This window comes from Grammomys surdaster, unplaced genomic scaffold (genome assembly GCF_004785775.1).
Source record: "Grammomys surdaster isolate TR1022 unplaced genomic scaffold, NIH_TR_1.0 125408, whole genome shotgun sequence".
NCBI classification, from domain to species: Eukaryota; Metazoa; Chordata; class Mammalia; order Rodentia; family Muridae; genus Grammomys; species Grammomys surdaster.
This window is the reverse complement of record NW_021620278.1, coordinates 316882-337110: the sequence shown is the minus strand read 5'-3', so window position 1 is coordinate 337110 and position 20229 is coordinate 316882. Positions and strand designations below refer to the sequence as shown.

The 20229-nt window shown below is 41.1% G+C and overlaps 1 protein-coding gene and 1 pseudogene across 1 annotated transcript; both read right to left on the bottom strand.

The window, feature by feature from the left end:
• Window positions 1-567: 567 nt before the first annotated feature.
• LOC114637746 (arylacetamide deacetylase-like 4) lies at window positions 568-9215 on the bottom strand. Its single transcript, XM_028786008.1, has 4 exons — window positions 8984-9215; window positions 7241-7457; window positions 4955-5018; window positions 568-1455 (listed from the first exon to the last, which is right to left on the bottom strand). The coding sequence occupies exons 1-4, from the start codon at window positions 9158-9160 to the stop codon at window positions 687-689; spliced, it is 1227 nt and encodes a 408-aa protein (XP_028641841.1). The 5' UTR covers window positions 9161-9215; the 3' UTR covers window positions 568-686.
• A 5136-nt stretch (window positions 9216-14351) lies between these two features.
• Window positions 14352-19529, bottom strand: LOC114637732 (annotated as a pseudogene).
• Window positions 19530-20229: the final 700 nt, after the last annotated feature.

The following is a 20229-nucleotide window of genomic DNA, read 5'->3' as shown; positions in this document are numbered from 1 at the left end:
AATCTGAGTCATCCAATCAACAAATGGGAAGATGAATCAAACAATAATTTTTTAAAAATCATAAGTGTCCAATAAATATTAGAAAACAAAATAACAGTTTTGGTTATCAGGAAAATACAAATCAAAACTACATCAAGATTCTATGCTACATCAGCAAAAACCATTAGAGAATTAATGATGTACTGGGCATGGTGACACACACCTGAAGGTAGAGACAGACAGAACTCTGGAAGTTTGAGGTCAGCCTGGTCTACACAGCAAATACGAGGCCAGTCAGGCCTACATAATGAGTCCCTGTCTTGTGTGTGTGTGTGTGTGTGTGTGTGTGTGTGTGTGTGTGTGTAAAATAAGAGAGAATTTGAGGATGAATTTAGGGGACTTAGGGGCATTAGATATGTCATGTGCATTAAAGAAGAGCAAAGTTTGGAATACTTGTATATAAAACATGTAACAAAATTCACTATTTTATATATTAAAAGAATAAAAGAAAAGGTTAAAAAAATGAGACTCACTCCTACCCACAGGCCAGAATTTTTCTTGGCCATTCTCATTTAAGACACCAGGGATGCTGTCATATCTTCTACATTTTATTTCTGTATTTTAAGTTTCATTTTTCTTTCCTGCTTTGGATTAGAGTGGGGCCTTGTGCATGTTAAGCAGTTGCTCTGTCACTGGGCAGCAGTCGTTCATAAGCTCTTTATATAACTGACTACAGCATTCACTATGTTCAAGGAACAGGGGAATGAGAAGAACTTCTTTTCAAAGAACAATATGCATCCATGAAAGCCATCCTCCACATGGTGCCAGGTCACAGGAACGCCCTGGTCTTCTAAGCGCTTCTTATAGAGCAAAACATCATCACGGATAATGTCCCAATGAAGGCTCACTATGAATGCCTCAGGAAGCTGAGCAATGATTTTGTCATCTGCTATGAGGGGAGAAATGTCTACATTCATTGTATGTCTGGTTTCTAGATAAGCAGCTTCATTAAAAGGTGTCTCATGTCGCTGGTATTCAGTCCTGAACCTTTTAGGGATGTTGTCAGGGCTTAACCATTTCTCGTACTTCTTCCAGGCACTAGGGGATATACACGCACCTGTCAACATAGCATCTTTCCAGGAGCGATCAATCGCCAGATATTTACAAACACAGGTAATCAAGAAATCTTTGGTGAGGAATGGGATATTTCTGTTCATCAGATGTGATGGGGACTGGAAATAAAATGCCTGGAGAATTGGATAAATCAGAACCTGAGCCCGGATCTTGGGGATATCTGTTCTACCCAACAAGGTCTGAATGATAGCAACTGCAGCCCCACCTCCAATGCTGTCTCCACAGATCACAACCCGGGAGCGGTCTACCCCATAGGCTTTCAGAGACTTCAGGAAGTGGATGGAGGCGTTCAGGCAATCGTAGTAAAGTGAAGGATGGTGGTAATAAGGAAGCTTTCGGTACCTACAGAAGGAAGACAGAGGATAGCACATCAGTATGTAGGTAGGAGTTACTGGAGGCGTTTTGAATTGCATCCTCTACTCACTCAAGAGTCTACTTGATTTAATGTTCTACATGGCCCTAGCAATTGAAGATGGTCATCCCCATTTTTCCCTCCATGAGTTTGAAGGTGCTGTCAAAAGTCAGAGTTGCTGAAATTCTCTATTCAAACCCATGTTTTGATCAGATATTATTGATGTACCATGCAAGTTGGAAACTGTTGGCACTGGAATAGAACAAGGACTGTTAAAGGCTAGGTCCACAACCAAAAAACATGAAGACAGAAAAAAACTTTAATGATAGAAAAGAGGTAACAGAAAGTTTGGCTGGCCTCACTGTTCCTGTAAGCAGAGATAGAGGAAATAACAGTGAAATCAAGGTGTAGTTGCTTTAATCTATAGAGGGGAAATGAGAGGAGAGGGGATGGGAAGGGATGAGCAGAAAGGGAGTGGAGCAACAGAGAGAGGAGGAAAGGATAAGAGAAGGAAGGGAAGGAGAAGAGATAGGAAGGGGGAAGGAAGAAGGAATGGAGAGGAGAGAAGGAGAGAAGAGGAGAGAAAGCTTTCCTCATTGCCAGTATATCTCAGGCATATCTCTCAGGCACTGTCCACTGAAGTAAGTCCCTTGACAGATCAAAGCTCCTGATCCTGGCCTGTATGATAAAGATAGCTAAGTACGAGCATGTGAGCAAGCCAGTAAGCAGTATTCCTTTATGGTTTTGTTTCAATTTTTTGCTAGAATTCCTGCCCTGCCTGTGACCTGAAAGTGAAAGCCAAATAAACCCTTTCCTCCCCTAAGATGCTTTTGGTCAGAATGCTTTATCACAGAGACAGAAAACAAAGTAGGACAGTAATTATTTAGCAATGTAATGAGTACTTGCAGAATCACCATCCAGGAATGACTGATTTCCAGCCACCCTTTGCTGCTGTTTCATAATACTCCAGGTCACCTCAGAAAGAAAGGCTCTAATGAGTGTGCCCCATTAGCCTTTTCTATTTACATTATGTCATTAAGTCTGTTTACTTAGAAGATCTTTACTTTTTTGTTTTAAACAGTGAGTATGTGTATGTGTACATGTTCATATAGGCTTTAGAGAGACAGATAAGGGTATTGTATTTCAGATTCCCTAGATCTGAAATACAGATAGTTGAGAATGTTAGGAACTGAACTGGAGTCTTTTCAAGAGTGGTACATACACTTAACCACTGAGACATCTCTCCAACCCTGGAAGAAATTCTATTGATTTTACTTAATTTGACTTTGCATAGAAGTTATTAAGCCGTTAATTTTTGAGCATACTTCCCTTAATTTTATCCTGTTAAGATCTCCTTATCTTGGCATACCCACATGGTTCTAAGGTTATGTAATATTTCCTAATATCACACGGCCCCTTAAAAGACTTCCTTGTTTAAATCTGAGTGCCCAGGTTGTTGATCCAGTCATTGAGAGATTACCATGCCTTAAAGCTACCAGCATTTTTACTGGTGGGTTCATAATTTGATTTCACGTCATAGTAGTTTTAAGAGCATGTACTGGTTTGGCAGTAAGCACTTTTACTCAATGGGCCATCTCACCAGCCCGTTTAGCGGGTGAGAACTAAGAAAAAATTAGAACAGAAAGAAAATCTACAGTTTGTAAGAAGAGTTGTAAGATGCAGTTGTTACAGAGTTTAGAACCTTTAAAAACAAATCAAGTGGCTAGAGAGCTAGCTTAGTGAGTAAGAGTGCTTGCTGTTCAATTGTGAGGACCATAGTCTGGATCCCAGCACAAACAGTGGGTGTCTTGCAAATGCCTATAGTCCCAAGAGATCTTATGGCCTCTTCTGGCTTCTTTGTACACCCCTAACTACATGTGTACATGTACTCACAGATACACACACACACACACATAAATAAATAAATAAATAAATAAATAAATAAATAAATAAATAAAAATATTAAACTACTTTGTGCTGAGGCAGAGGGAAAGAATCCTTCAGGGTACTTTAGCAATTGGACAGACCTCACCCATGACAGACTTCAGGATAAAACTGCAAACTTTGTAGAAGAACTTTAGCTTGAGAATATAGTACTGCCAGGGTATTCTGCTTGCAATGGTCTACCTAGAAAATTGCCTTCTCAGGATTCATTTCCATAGCTAGTTGCCCAGACTCAAAGTACAACATGGACATGTTCTAAGGAGCTCAGCTAGCGTTGCAGTTGGTGGCAAGGTAGGCATCATCCACATAATGTTAAACATGCAAACATTTAAAATATAGTCACTTAGTTGTGGAAGCTTCCACCTATGTCCAAAGGTAAGCCTGGGAGACCAAGTAAAGTATAAGACAGTTGGGTTCATGCACCATACCCATGAGAAGGAATATGTAAACCTGTGAGGTGAAGGCTCTGCTCCAGTAGAGACCTGAGGAAATAGAAGATCATAGGAATTTGAACAATATGATAAAGAACAGCATAGGCAAAGAGCAGATGAAGGCTTAGAGGGCAGCCAAGCAGACTTTAGCCAGCAGAGATATAGAAGTATGACAGTCCAAATCCTTTGAAAGTTAAACCATTCCACCATGCACCCAGATAAGGGCAGGGAACTATGAGACATGATTTGCACTGGTTTGTTTTTGTCTTTCTTGAACCTAGCTTTTCCCTCTATGACACCAACTCTTTTTCTGTGAGTGAGGCTGTTTGCCCAGTGCCATTGAATGTTGGAAGAATGGAATTTGCACTTTTAATTATGTGGCAACTCATAGCTGAGAATTGGCCGAAGTTGCAGAAGACGTTGAAATTGAATGTCTGAACAAGACTAGGACTATTAAACTTAGGGACTATTGAACTAGTTGCATTTCACATTTTGAGTTGACAATCAGTCTTGGATATGCAGGGTGGGATGTTGTATAGGTATAAAGTCTTCCTTAAAAGGTCTATGTTAGCAACTTGCTCCCTGGATATGGACCAAATTATTGATATATAACTGGACTGTAAAAGTCTGATGTCAGAAGTCTGATGGAATTTAATTGATTTATAATTTGATAGCATTATTGAAATATAAGACTCATTGTAAGATATAGACATCTCAGGGTGTGTTTTTGAATGGCACCTTGTCCTTGGCCCCTTTTCTCTTTGCTTTCTGGCTACCATAAGGTATGATGTATTATACCCCTTTACTCTGAAAATATTCTGCCCTACAGAATAGCAATAAAGCAATGAAGTTTCTGGAACTAGGAGTCAAAGTAACTTCTTCCTTTAGGTTATTTCCTTGGTATTTGCAATAGCATTTTAAAAAGTGAATGAGGGTAACTAATTATCACCGTGGATAGCCCACTCACTCCCCCAATGATGAGGCCCTTTTCTCATTTGCATGATGCTATGTCCATGTGTGAGTGTTTCTCTGGGGACAAAGACATCGAGGACTGCCATTCCTTATATTTTCCCCTATGCTGTAGATAAGCCACCCAGCATTTGAGACTACTCACCCCACTGACATCAACACTGAGTCTGTCTCTCGAGCCAGGAAGGCACACAGGTTGTGGTAATAGTCTGCAAGAGAAGACCAGGCTTGGTGTACTGCATGAAGAGGGCCCAGGAATCCCCACACAGTACCAGGAAAGGAGCTGATATGGTGACCATGGACTGATATCTCTGTTCCTAGTCTTGTTTTTCCTGAGGACACACAGTCAACCATGACATGGCAAAGCCAGGCATCTACCTCCATTAAGTCAGTCTCATAAAGGTAAATGTTATCCATTTTCTCCCATTTGTGGGTGCCAGGTTTTATACAGACTTATAAAATCATATATGAATATATAAAATTAGAAGTAAAATTGTCTAAAGGGTAAATGAGACTAATGAGGTGAGAAGGCAGAATGTAGTGTTATACAGAGGGGTTATGCTCAAAGTATATTATATAGTTGTGTTAAAAATGGCCTTATGCAGTCCCGTATAATTATATAAAAACTGAAAATATTTAGGATAAGCTCCTACATTGTGTTTGTACAAGGCACTCAGCTTCATTATTTCCTGTTTTCATATGAATTCTTTGTCCTTTGTGGAATTTTCCCCCTAGTCTTTTTAAAGAATTTATTTGTTAATTATGTGTATGTATTTATGTGGAGGGTATATGGACCTGAGGAGTATGGAAGTCAGAAGAGAATGTCAGGTTTCCTCGAGCTGGAATTACTTGTGAGGTTCCAGATGTACTCCCTGGGAACTGAACTATGATCCTCTGCAAGAGAAGTGAGCAGTCCTAACCTGTGAACCATCTCTTCCTTACTCTTATTTTGAAGTATAATATTGTTTATCCTAGAGGCTGACTTTCTGGAATCTCTTATTTTCAGTCCAGGCCTTACAGCAGATGCCTTACAGCTATGCAGCATTGACTCCTCCCATACCTTGATCCTCAAATCTCACTTTCTTGGAGAGACTGACTGATTAGAAACATTGAGGTGCTGTGACTCTAAGTAACTCCTTATTCTATGCCCACATTGTTCAGTCTAAAACCATGCACCCTCCCATTTGTGTTCTGTAATATCCATCCAGTTTCCTACTTTGATTGGGAGGCCAATGAGAGCAGGCACTGAAGCTAGTTCTCTGGACTCGGGGACTTCACAGATAGATACAGCACACAGTTTTCTCCTGAACTTTTTTTTCCAGTCTGTTTGTTTGTTTGTTTGTTTGTTTGGTAATACATTTTATGATAGTGTTTCTCTGTGTAACAGAGCCCTGGCTGCACTGCCTTTGTAGACCAAGCTGGCCTTAAACTCAGAGTGATACACCTGCTTCTGCCTCCAGTGGGCTGAGATTAAAGGTGTGTACCACCATGCTTGATATCCCCTGCACTCTTGATGTTTCCATGGTAGGTGGGAACAGACAAAGAATAAACATTGACAAAGTAAGCTCTGTGAAAAGTTCTTGTCACAAGAAAGATAACATGAATGGATCCATTGGTCTAAGGGTCTGACTTCAGAGTGGCAAGGAGAATCTTTAGATAAAATATTCCCTTTCCTCTACATGCCCCCCACCTATACACTCATTTGTTCTCTTTAAAATGTATGGTCTCTTTCTTCAATGATTGTTACTTACATATACGTACATATATTCCTAAATATATAAGTATAAATAGTCTGTATAATACTACTTGTATGGTTTTTTTCAGAACTATGTGGTATTAGATGGCAACAAAAGACACAGTAACTTAGACAAAGGAAAGCCAACAAGGCCTCAACCTTACACAAAGGATTACAGGCAACTAAAGAATGCCAAGAGAAAAAAAAATGTCTTTCCCAAGGAAGAAACACTATTTGGTTATATAATACCAAATAGTTAGTCCTGAACTGTATTTTTAAAGATCTTTAAGGTGTGGAGACAAGACCAGCTGTTGACAATGGAGCAGTAGGACCACTATTAGATTCAGGACTGAAGAGGGTGAGCAAGTGACAATGGATTTGGAGCTGAGAGCAATGAATGGGTTTGGGATCATTGTGGAATAAAAGGAAATGGGAGTTTGGCATTACACCTAATCAATGGAAGCCCTAGTAGTCCATCACTGTCCCTACATCAATAGAGATGTTGCACTGAAGACAGCATGGTTATGGAGACACAACATTGGCTGACATGACCTTCAGTCTTAATCTGTTCCCGATTAAAAGGAGCTCCAATGGTTGCTTGCTTTAACTCCCTCCCAAGATACCATTATGGAAAGTGGGTTGAGTTGTGAAGGTTCTGAGGTCTCTATTCTTCTGTACTACAGGGATTTTTCTTACCCAAGCTGCCAATCAATGCTCCCCCTCCATGGAAGAAGATGATGCCTCGCCGGGGTTTGGAAGAGGCTGCCTTGGGATGAAATAGCCTCACAGGGATGGTGCCAAAATACAGGTCCTTCACAAACACACCAAGGTTCTCCTTCAACACAAGGCTATCATGTACAAAGTTGAAAAATTGGGGCATGGAGCAAATATTCATCTTCTCAAGTATATCCCCCTGTAGAAAAGAGAGAACAGTTGGAGAATTTCAAGATGCTTCTCTCCTTTCTACTCTTCACATGCTGTCCTTGTAGCTGCCCTTCTCAACTGTGGGATCTGCACAAATCTTCCACTTGAATGTGGTACAATTGGTTTCTCCCAAGATGCATGAATATCCAAAGCTGTTCACAAACATCTAGGGCATTGGAGATTTGAACAGTAAGGAAAGAAGAGCCATTTTCTGGCAGTCTTTGTAGAAAAGACTTGTGGCCCAATAGCTTGCTTATATGTCAGTCTTAGCTCATCTCCACCATGCTGTATTGGATTTCCAAAGAACAGTGGAGCCTTTGTTCATTCTTTACCCATCACTTCAGGGAATGAGAGGAAAACCAATCTTTCTGGTCCTAGGTCCACATGACTCTGGGTAGTCTCCTATTCAGAGTTCACAGCAAAGTTGAGGATTGGTACAGAACATGTCATGGACTTGAGATCCCTCTACATGGACTTTGCAGCTAAAATACCTACTTCCAGCCTACACTGCTTCCCCAAACTTTGTACTTAAGGGAAATTGGTTATGCTCTTCTTTGCAGTTCCCTCAACCATGAAACAGGGAGCAACCATCATCTGTTTCAGGCTTGCCTGAATGGAATAAAGGAAGTACATTTTAGAAATCAGAACAAACTAAATTCTTCAAAGGCTGACTGCCTTTTCTTTGTTTCTTGAGCATCAACCATGACCTTGGAGAGTGACAGCATTATACTCTCCAAATGTGGAGAAGACAGCTGATGGGGAGGTTATCATTAATAAATCTGAGATCATGACTGCTGTAATTCCCAAAAGGAAAAGAGGCAAGACTAGACCCTGAGAGCTATGTATGTCTCTCCATAATGAGCAGCTCAGCTCTGTAACCACTGTAGAGCTGAGACTGTGACTGAATTAATGAATTATCTGTCAGTTCTAAACACATTCATAGACAGAAGAGGCATGGATAAAGCAAGGCACAACAGTGGACCTCATTTGTCATATTTAATTCCTATTGTATTGTTACATGCTCTTCTCTCTCATTATAAGAAGCGCTGATGACTTTAGAAGATGCTCTGGATCTTGGATGGACCCTACACAAAGCCTCCATGACCTCTACTGGAAAGACAGCATTTGCCATCTTTTCTGAGATATTCTTGGGATAGCAGAGTTCCTGAGCCATATTCTCTGGGAAGGTATTTTAACATATTCCTATATCAAGAAGGAAGGAACAGAGTGACCTAGATTTCAGTCAGTCTGTGCTGAGAGGAGGCTAGATGACCTCAATAAACCCTTCCTGAGTGCCTCCTAGTAAACTACTTATTTTCCTTCTTCTTGCATGAAGTCAAAGAAGTGAGAGGGAACACACGTTGCTCTTAAAAAGTCCTCAGCACCTTGCCTGGCATATCACTACTGACCAACACACACTGGCTATTAGACAATGTGAATCTTTACAAAATGCTTTCCTCAGGCTGAAGTTCAGTCTACCCTGGCAGGACATGATTATTAAGAAACAAAATTTACCCATGTGGTTGTCAGATGAAAGCAATAGTGTAGAATCCGAAACTTCATGGGGTGTGGGATGGAAGGAGGCACATCAATAGTAAGGAGGTGATCGATGAGAACCCACACGTTGACTCCCAGGACCAAGAGACACATGGTAGTAAGGAGAAATCCCAGCAAGTAAAGCATGGTGTTCATATTCCTTCAAAGGGAGCTGAGGAAAACCTGTACCCTGAGAAGACTTCATGGAACTTCTCATACACAAATCCAGGTGCCTTATAACCTTCAAAGGAGCACCATAGCCTATATAGATACTGGAAGCATTCCCATGTGAACTGATTCCAGCAAATGCCAGGTCAGAGAGGCTCCTGTCATGCCAGCAGCAGTGGAGCCCTGGTACAATGTCCCCAGGGCAGAATAGTCTGTCATCACACCACCCAGGGAGTCACCAACCTGGTTAGAGGACACACAGTATTGGAGAAGGGGTTGTCTGGAAAGTGATGCCAAGTAACAGTCAAGTCCTTGGAGCTGTAGGAAATTCGTCAGAGTCATGTAAGGCACTCTGTGACTCTCCTCTCAGGTGTAAAATCAGAGATTAGAGAGGTGGTGAACCACAATGAAGAAGGGCATTGTGCAGTGTCTGGAATAACCCATTCTACCCCATCCTCACCTTTCTTCTCTACACTCTAGCCTCATTTGCTTAATAACAGAAATGAGTTTCACAATTGCTCCTTGGACTCATCCACCCTTATGTCCCACATTCACATGTTTTGAAGTCTAAGTGATGCTAATCTAAACATGTCACCCTAAAGTGGATAAGCAAATAACTCTATTAAAAAAATGAGGTACAGAGCTAAACAAAGAATTCTCAACTGAGGAAACTCTAATGGCCCAAAAGCACCTAAAGAAATGTTCAATATCCTTAGTCATTAGGGAAATGCAAATCAAAACAACCCTGAGATTCTACCTCACACCAGTTAGAATGGCCAGGATCAAAAACTCAGGTGATAGCAGATGCTGGCAAGAATGTGGAGAAAGAGGAACACTCCTCCATTGTTGGTGGGATTGCAAGCTGGTACAGCCATTTTGGAAATCAGTCTGGCATTTCCTTAGAAAATTGGACATAGCATTACCTGAGGACCCAGCTATACCACTCCTGGACATATACCCAGAAGATGCTTTAACATATAACAAGGACACATGTTCCACTATGTTCATAGCAGCCTTATTTATAATAACCAGAAGCTGGAAAGAACCCAGATGTCCTTTAACAGAGCAATGGATACAGAAAATGTGATACGTTTACACAGTGGAATATTATTCGGCTATTAAAAACAATAAATTTAAGAAATTCTTAGGTAAATGGATGGAACTAAAAAATATCATCCTGAGTGAGGTAACCCAATCACAAAAGAACTCACATGATATGTACTCACTGAGAATTGGGTATTATCCCAAAAGCTGGCAATATCCAAGATACAACTCACAGACCACATGAAGCTCATGAACAAGGAAGACCAAAGTGTGGGTGCTTTGGCCCTTCTTAGAAGAGGTAGCAAAATACTCATGGGAGAAAATATGAAGACAAAGTGTGGGACAGAACCTGAAGGTGGGGCTGTCCAGAGACTGCTCCACCTGGGTATCCATCCCTTGTGCAGTTACTAAAGGTAGATACTGATGTGGATGCCAGGAAGTGCATGCTGACAGGAGCCTGACACAGCTGTCTCCTTAGAGGTCTGCCAGAGCCTGAAATATACAGAGGTGGATGCTCAGAGCTAACCATTGAGCTGATTGTAGGGTTCCCAATGGAGGAGTGAGAGAGAAGACTGAAGGAGCTGAAAGGGTTTGCGGCCCCATGAGAAGAGCAACAATACCAACCAACCAGAGCTCCCAGGATCTAAGCCACTAGCCTGGGAGAACATAGGGAGGGACCCATGGCTCCAGCTGTATATGTAGGGGAGGATGATAGTGTCAGGCATAGGTGGGTGAGGGAGTCCTTGGTCCAGTGAAGGCTGGACAGCCCAGTGTGGGGAAAAATCGTGGGTGGGTAGGTGAGAGTTGGAGGGTGGGTAGGGGCATATCCTCATAGAAGCAGGAGGTGGGGGCATGGGATATAGGGTTCCTTGCTGTGGTGGGAAGGGGATTACATCTGAAATGTAAATAAAATATCCAATAAAAAAATTTCTATAAGCATGTTTTTGTGTGTCTATGGACACACACACATATCCTCTTTTGTATGTGTGTTGACATGTGTGTATAAATTGCAATCAGGTATATTCCTCAGTTGCTTTTTACTTTATTTACCAAGGCATGGCCTTTCTCTGAATCTGGAGCACAGCAGCTCTATCCTGCTTGACCTGGGGATCCCCTGTGTCTACCTTCCTACCTGCCTTCCTGCCACTATACTTGTCCAGATTTTAAGTGCTCTGAGCTTCAATTCTCACATTATGCTTATTGAACTGAGCCATCTTCCTAGCACTGAGCACACTTTTAAATAGGTAAAATGAGAAATCCAATGCCTGAGTCCACAGCCATTTTTTTGTTGGATTTTTGATGCTAGAGCATCTTTCACCTTCCATGCTCTGGTATGGGTTTTTCCTTCCTCTTGGGACTTGTTTTGTCACTACAAGAATCTTCTTATCCAGTGACTCACAAAGTTCAAAATAGTCATTAATATGCCACCTTTTTCTGAGTACCGTAGCACTCAGAGAGCTATGGTACAGGGTCTTTGTAAAGTGTGTGATAACACACTAGAGGCCCTGGTTTTATCTCTAGTATGAACAATAAGAAGTCAGTCCTTCTAGGTTATTCATCCTCTGTCATTAGTACTCCTTGGTGGTGGGGTAGAGAAGGGAAGAGAGAAACAGCATATTTGTGATTGTCTTGAGATATAAAGAAACACTTATGTTACACTAAGAAGTTTTAGGTACCAAGTACACATGAATGGGCATGCATGTTAGCTACTGGCAAAATATTGATGCTTGTCTTCAAAAAATGTACCACCTGTATAGGAGGTGACCATCATTCAGGTAATGGTCATTGTGTGTCATCAAGCTAAGTTAGTGTAAGGATCATGAGATATTGCACTGGTGGAGATGGAGAAGATCACATTCAAGGATGGGTACCCTTATAAGAGAGAAAGAAAGAAACTACACAGAGACAAGGAAGGGTGGCAGCTTAAAGCTTAAATGGGAAGAGATGATATTTCTATGAGCCAAACTGTACTGCGTACCACAAGGAGCATGAGGAAGAAAGACACAGAGCCTTATACTCAGACACTGTGCCTCTCTACTGCTCCTCTCTGTCTCTCCTTGCACTGGCACCTTGAATGTATGTGACAACATCCTAAAAACTGTACTTGAAGTTGAACAGGAGGAAGCCTGTGCTAGGCATTTTCTCTCACTGCTTCTTGTCTTCCATATAATGTGCTCAGTTCTGCACAGCCTCCCAGTCATGATGAAAGGGAAATTCTGAAACTTTGTCCCAAACTATGTCTGTTTCCTCTAGCTATTCCAAACTGCATCTCTGCTTCTGTTAGCTGCTTTCTAGGTTGTTTTGTCACAATAGCATCAACAGTGATTATTAGTATTGATCTCAGAAAAGCTATGGTTGTGTAAAAGTGAAGGTTAGGTAGCTCCAGTTTCATTAATTCATTGTTTCTGGAGAGCAGTCGGACTTGGAACTCCTATAGGTGCATAGAAAAGACAGACCATACACAAACTACTAGGCCACCTCCACCATGAAAAGGAGAAGTTCTTACCTTTCCTCTGATGAGGAAGAGCTGTGTTGACCAGGGTAGAGGGAGAAGAGTCTCTTCAATTGTGAGGCTATCTGGGGGTACATAGGGAGACCTTATCTAAAAGTCAGAAAAATGTTTCCTTTTGAGACAAAAACACAACCCAGGCTGTCCCCCAACTCAATATTTGGCTGAGCTTGAAAATGTGTTTCTTAAAATGGTCTGGAGACCATCTGGGATATGAATATGCATGCTCTTTTTTTAAGAAAGGAAATGGAACTAGCTCAGCAATTAAGAGCATATGCTGCTCTTGCAGAGGACTGGAGTTCAGTTTCCAGCATCCATGTGTCAGTCAGTTCATAGTCATCTTTACCTACAGTTTTAGGGAATTCAATGCATATACATACATACAGGCAAACATGCATAAAAGTAAATAAATAAGAATAAAAACATTTCATCTTCCAGATGGCCTCCAGAGATGCCCAGAACAATCTTGGTTCTGACTACCATTTGGTAGTCTGAGATATGACTTTGAATGTCTAATTAAAGGCTTGAGCCCAGGAATAATTCTCTATAGTTCACCTTTTCTTTCTAGTTTCCTTCCTCTCTATTTTCTGCCTCTCTTTCCTGAAAATGTCTCTTTAATATACAATCACCCATCCCAAGGGTAGCCAAATTGAGGGTGAGGTTCTTGTGAACTCAAATGTGTTGTTCTGATACCAATAACCTTGACCTCATCAATGAAGAGGCATAGCCTCCTTTAGCAGGAGTATGGCCCAGAGTGTTTTGTTATTGAGTACACAGACTTCACTATTCGTGGTCCTACTGTTTGTTCACATCTATTGATTTAGAACATAAGTTAAAATTTAAGAAAATATAATAGTATTTTCTTTCTTCTTTCATATTCACTCTATCATCAGGAATGATAGAGAACATTAGTAGACATGGTTAGGGCTACAAGCCTCCAGTTAGTAGACTGTTATTTCCCTCTTACTCTTTCCCCTGGGCCATGTACCAACTCAACATTTTCTTTCATGAAAACTGGGAGTTGGGACTGGAGAAATGACTGAGCGGTTAAGAGCACTGACTGCTCTCCCACAGGTCCTGAGTTCAATTCCCAGCAACAACCCGGTAGCTCACAACCATCTCTGTAATGGGACCTGATGCCCTCTTCTGATGTATCTGAAGAAAGCAACAGTGTATTCATATTAAATAAATAAATAAATAAATAAAATCTTTAAAAGAAAAATCTTTAATAAAAAACTGGAAGTCAGTTAAATTTGTAGCTGAGACAGAAGCCTTCATTACTCTATCTATCTATCTATCTATTTATCTATCTATCTATCATCTATCTACCATCTACCTATCTATCTCTCTCTCCATCTTTCTCTGTCTGTCTCTGTCTCTCTGTCTCTCTGTCTCTCTGTCTGTCTGTCTCTCTCTCTCTCTCTCTCTCTCTCTCTCTCTCTCTCTCTCTCTCTGTGCATGTGTTATGTGCACGCGCGTCTGTGTATGTATGCATGCATCTTGCTCTGTCAGTCTGCAGTGCTAGACATTTAACTCAGAGACTCATGTGTGGCAAGCAAGAGTTCTACCACTCATTTCCATGTATAACCCTTCAAATGCCCTGTGTGACACTGGCAATGACATTTCTTATTCTCTGGCAACAAGAGAAAGCTCAAATCTTACTTTTTTAAAAAATATGCATCCATGAAAGCCATCCTCTACACTATACCAGGTCACAAGGACCTCCTGGTCTTCCAAATATTTCTTGTAGAGCAAGTTGTCATCTCAAAGAATGTCCCAGTGCATGCTCACTAGCATTGTCTCTGGAAGTTGGGCAATGACTTCATCATCTGCTACAAGGGATGAAATTCCTAGATCCAGAAAGCGTTTGAATTTTAGATAGGGAGCCTTGTTAAAATGTCCAGGAAACTCAGTTAGCTGAATTTTGTTCCTGAACTTTTTGAGAATATTGTCAGAGCCAAGCCACTTCTTGTATTTCATCCAGATGTCTGAGGGAACATAAGCGCCTAACAGTGTCGCATCTCTCTAGGAGATGTCATTGGTTAGATACCTAAAAAGGCAGGTCAACATGAAGTCTCTGGTGAGGAATGGAACATGTTGGTTCTGCAGATATGATGGTAACTGGAAACTGATTTCCTGAAGGACTGAATAAACCAGGACGTGGGCTCAAATCTGTGAAAGATCTGGTCTGCCCAATAAGGTCCGAATGATGACAGCTGCAGCTAAACTTCTGATGCTTTCTCCACAGACCACAACCTGGGAGAGTTCAACCCCATAGGCTTTCAGTAACTTAAGGAAATGAACTGAGGCATTAGACAATCCTGAACAGCAAAAGGATAATGGTAGTCAGGAAGCTTCCATTACCAGAAGAGAAAGAGAAAAGACAATATGCTGATATGCATAGAGGTGGGTAATGTCCATTTAAACATGGTCCTCTAGGCATGTGAGACTGACTTTGATTACCTCTTAAAATGATTGAACAAGTAAGAATAGTCATTCCCCCATTTTTTCCTTATGTGAATCTGAAGAATTTCCCCAGTGTCAAAACAGCTGGGATTCTCTAATCAGATTCCTCTGGTGATACAGAGATGATGATGAAAATAATGTAACCTAAAAGCTATGGGCTCTGGGCCAGAAAGATTAAAGAACTTGTATCTAAGCTTCATGGCTTGTCCTGAATTCACTGGAAGCCACATGGTGGCAGAAGAGGATAGGGTCTAGAAAGTTGCTCTCTGACCTTTACACCACAGCATGTGTATATCCCAATAAATCTATAAGTAAAAATAGAAAACAAAACATTTGTCATCAAAAGCAGGAAAACCTGAATTGATGGGAAAAATGGCAATTAAAAGTCCTGCTGGTCTACCTGCCTAGCTACAGCGACGGGGAGCTGAGACTGTGATGGCAGAGTTAAGTTGCTTGCTTTCAGAGAAGACAAACAAAAAGGAAAAAAGAGGAAAGAGGAGAGGAGCAGAAGAGAAAGGAAGGGAGGGGTATGGCAGAGAAGAGGAGAGGGGAAAAGTCTCCTCAAATGCAGATTCTCTCAGGCATCTCCTCCAAGGCACTATTCACTGAGGCTCTTTGGCAGTTACAGATCCCCTCCTCTGGGTAAGTCATTTCACTAGTCACAGTATCACAATCCAGGTCTATGGCCCAGAACTCTGTAAACATCTGGCAAAATGATACACTGAGCAGTATTGTAATAGGTATCCATGCAGCTTACATTTAGGGTATGGTTCATGAGACCTTCATTGTCAGGGAGGCTTTTGGATCCATGGATTCTAGTGGTGATGTTCATGTTCAGACACTGTGGAAACCCACTGTGGGTAAATCACTGGCTATTCGAAAAATAGTGCCTTTTTCAAAGTCATCAGAAAGGTTCAGTCTTATCCCAGTGAAACAGCTGCAGTGTGCACTAGCCTCAAAGTTGAATGTGTTTCTCAAGAGGCAGATGTTAAAGTTGAGTCTTTAAGTTCTTTTTCCACTCTTCTCTAATCTATGTCCTGCTGAGTCGTTTTGGTTTCTTAAAGAAACATCCTAAATTGTAATGATGTGCTGTGCTAGCTAGTTGTATGTCAACCTGAAACTCCTAGCATCTTTTTGGAGGTGGAAACCTCAAGTGAGAAGATGCTTCCTCATAAGCAAGCCTGTGATGCATTTTCTTGATTGAGGATTGATGTGGGAGAGTCCAGCCCATGGTGGGTGATGCCAACCTCGGCTCATGGTTCTGAGTGCTGTAAAGAAAGCAGACTGAGCAAAACAATAATAAGCAACACCATTCCATGGGCTCTGCATCAACCCCTGCTTCCAGGTTCCTACCCTGTGTGAGTTTCTGTACTCACTGCTTTGATGATGAACTGTGTGATATGGAACTGTGAGCAAAATAAACCCTTTCTTCACTGAGTTGTTTTTTATTATGGTGTCACCTAACTAAAACATACCCTAGCTGATCCTCCATACACTCAAATGCCTACTGAGTTGTTTTTTTACATCACCCTCCTAATCAGTCCCTGAACTGTAGGTCTTCAGTAGGTAGACTTTTTTTTTTACCATTCAATGAACTCCTGAGACGTCATTACCATAGCAAAAACCAAGACCTTAATTGTCACCTTTAGCATCTTTGTTCCTTCTTCTAATATATTGAAGAGATATTCTGATTCCTGGGATCATCATAACTTCTATGCTCTTTGTACATAGCTTTATTTGTGTCTACATTCCTTTAGAGAACTCTCCTGGGGGGGGGCTGGGGTGTCCTCAATTGGCAGACTTCTCACATTGCATAAACATGGTATGGTGGTATATACCTGTAGTACCACCCCTCAGGAGCTGGAGTGAAGTAGAAGGAGCAGAAGTTTGAGGTTATATAGCTGTATATAGCTATAGTTGCTAGGAGCCATGTAGAAGAGGCTAAAAACTTGCAGACAATCTCCCTGAGATGGTTTAATCATGGACTATAAAACTACAGTGGAGGAGACCTTCTATGCAAGGTCAAAGGGACTACACTTTCAGAAAGATTTCTGCTATTGATATGCTATTCCTGTTATTATTAAATATAATAACAATCACTAGGTATTAGCCCACCTTTTGGGCAGATTTCTGCAGATCAATGAAGATGCACTGTCTTGTAGTAATGCTACAGAGACAAATAGATGATTTCTTAATTCTCAATGGTGATCCTATAAAAATTCCTAAAATTATATTAGTAATTATTAAGCCCCTTATAATAAGAATGTTATTAAAGCCCTCTCTGATGTGAAAACTGCAATTAGAACTTTTCCAGTCTTCATATGTCATGAGGTAGTTTCTTTTGAGATAGAAAGAAGACATTTACAACTTAAAACACATTCTAAAAGGTTGTAGAACAATTAACCAAGGATCATAAAAGGGAATTGATGGATTATTGTAGTTGTAAGGATAGAAGATAAAAATATTTACTGGGTTTATCAATAAAAAAATGTCAATGATAACTTAGTCACAAAAATGATAATTTTTAACTCTCCGTGAATCTGTGAAGCCAGTAGCAGGTAATTCATGCTTAGCCAGATAATTACTCTTAATTCAAACACATGTAAACATCTCTGTTGCAAACTTCCTTATTCAATTTATAATTTGAATTTATATTTGAATTATGTTTGAACTTCTGTTTAAAAAAAAAAAACAGGATTCTCAGACAAACCATGTAATCTATTCCCCCTAGAAAAGGTCCAAAAAGACGAAGAACAATTATATTGCATGGCATCATTACATCAGAGCACTCAAAGCTAAGAATGTAGCCTGTGCTTCAGGGAAGACTTGGTACATGAACTTTTGAATAGCTCTGGATTTATTAGGAAACTGTGGCTGATGGGTTTAGAGTTTGATGGCTTTGTTGCAAGATGGCTAGAGGGAGCTCACAGAGCTTGTACCTTGAAGAGAACTCTGTTCTGTTCTTAACCACTCTGGTCTGGTCTCTTTCTCTCTGCTTCCAGATCACCATGGGTGACTAGTGACACTTTTCCAAGTACCTCTACTATAATAGTGTTTCACCTTACCACAGAGCCATAGCAATGGAGCAAGTAGACCATAGGCTGAAACCTTTGAATCCATGAGTCTCTTCAGTTTTATATTTCTGGTAGAAGTCATTGTAATGGAAAGAAAAAATAATAACTGAGTGTCCCCGGCTACTTATCCCACTTCTGGAAGGACTGAATCTGTCTTCTGGGCCAAGAAACTATGCAGGCCTTGGTAGCAGTCTGAAAGAGGAGACCAAGTAAAATCTAGCTCACAAAAGAGTGTTCACCACAGCCTCAGGATGTTGCCTGCTATGTGGCTGTGAACGTGGGGTCCTTTGTTTGTCCCTATTGTTGCCTCCTCTGAAATGTCCTCACCAGCTATCTTTGGGCACAGCCAGCTACTTATATCAAGCTTCTGAATGTGAACAATGCTGAGAGTGGGAAGATAGGATTGACAGCCTTGGAGTGTTAATAATTTTGTATATTAGGATTGACTAATTGGAAGATAAACAATGATTAGATAGTGCATTTAATATAGATTTTTAATTTTTTATTTATGTACATGTATCCCTACGTGGTGTGTGTGTGTGTGTGTGTGTGCATGTGCGTGCACACACACAGGTGCATAGACACCATATGGATGCCTACAGAAGCCAGAAGAAAATATCAGCTGCCCTGGAGCTGAAGTTGCAAGTGGTTGTGAGCCACCCTTGTGGGTCCTGGAAACCAACCCTGGGTTCTCTGCAAAAAGTGGTCTTTACTACTGAGCCATTTCTCCAGCCTCCATGAATAGTACCTTCTAAACAGTAGGTTAATACATCTGAAGTTCTAGATAGTTTGTCTTTCTGGCCCACTGTATCAAGAACTTCTCTGTTGGTTTGTTTTGTGACTATGTTTCTCTTTGTAGCCCTGGCTGTCCTGGAACTCACTCACTCTGTAGTCGGGCTAGCCTTAAACTCAGAGATCCACATGCCTCTGCTTTCCTAGTGCTGGGATTAAAGTTGTGCTACCACTGCCTGGCTTCAAGTACTCCTCTGACTCAGCTGCTCCCAGCCCTAGCCATCAGCAAATAAAGGCACTCTGCAGTCAATATACATCATCTGACTTGGTTACCTTGATCAATTGGATCAGCATGATTGTAGCAGGGAACATAAAACTAGTATTTTAAAAATCAGGCCAGATAATTCCAGTATTGAGGGGGCCCTAGGGTTGACATATGAGCTGTTAGCACAAAGGAGAAGAGCTTAAAAGAGCAGAGAGAGTTTTAGGTGACTCAGTCTCAATTACCTGGGCACTCAGTGTCTGTGTCCATGGTTCTTTATAGTCTCAGCCTTCTGGCAACTCTTTGCACTAAAGATGCCTGGTCCCATCCCAGAGGAAGCTGAAACAGTCTGGGGAAGGCCCTGGGCATGGGTTTAAAAGTTTATAATTTTTAAAACTTAAACTCTGGGAGAGTTTAAGTGTTGCCAAAGGAAAGATCTCTACTCATCCTGACCTGGACTCTAGACCTTGTGAACTGCCCAGCTTCACTCCCTCCTCTATCACCCTGAAGTCTTTCTTTCCCTTCCAAAGCCTCAAGTTGGTCCTGGTTTGCTCTTTATTACCTCCCTTGTAGGCCTCACAGGGCCTGGAGCAAGGATGACCCTGGTGAGGAATCTCTGAGTGCTAAAGCAAGAATCCATTAGGACTCTCAGTCTTCCAGGCAAGTAGTATTTTAAATTTATTTTATTTTATGTATATAAATGGTTTATTCTACATGCTATCCACATTTGAAACCACCTCTTTGTGTGTGTTCTCCTGCATGGTTCAGCTTCCTCCTTTGACTCATAGGTTCATAAACCAGGGATTGGGTCTTCTTATTCTCCAGTGTATTCCTTAAACCTGGAGAGGGTCTGGAGATGGTCAGTAATAGGTGTTGAGATAGCATTGCTCTTACCCTCCACAGGAACTGGTGGCTTGGGTTAAGCGCTATTGTTTAATGTTTTTTTCATGCAAGAGAATATGCTCGGACA

What these genes read in the sequence shown, in the direction of transcription:
- LOC114637746 (XM_028786008.1), bottom strand. Translation starts at nt 9,160, where the DNA reads ATGAACACCATGCTTTACTTGCTGGGATTTCTCCTTACTACCATGTGT. An exon ending in AGCATTGATTGGCAGCTTGG is followed by an intron (nt 5,019 to 7,240) that starts GTAAGAAAAATC and finishes CTTCTCTTGCAG; the next exon opens with ACTATTACCACAACCTGTGT. An exon ending in TCAGTGTTGATGTCAGTGGG is followed by an intron (nt 1,456 to 4,954) that starts GTGAGTAGTCTC and finishes TTCCTTCTGTAG; the next exon opens with GTACCGAAAGCTTCCTTATT.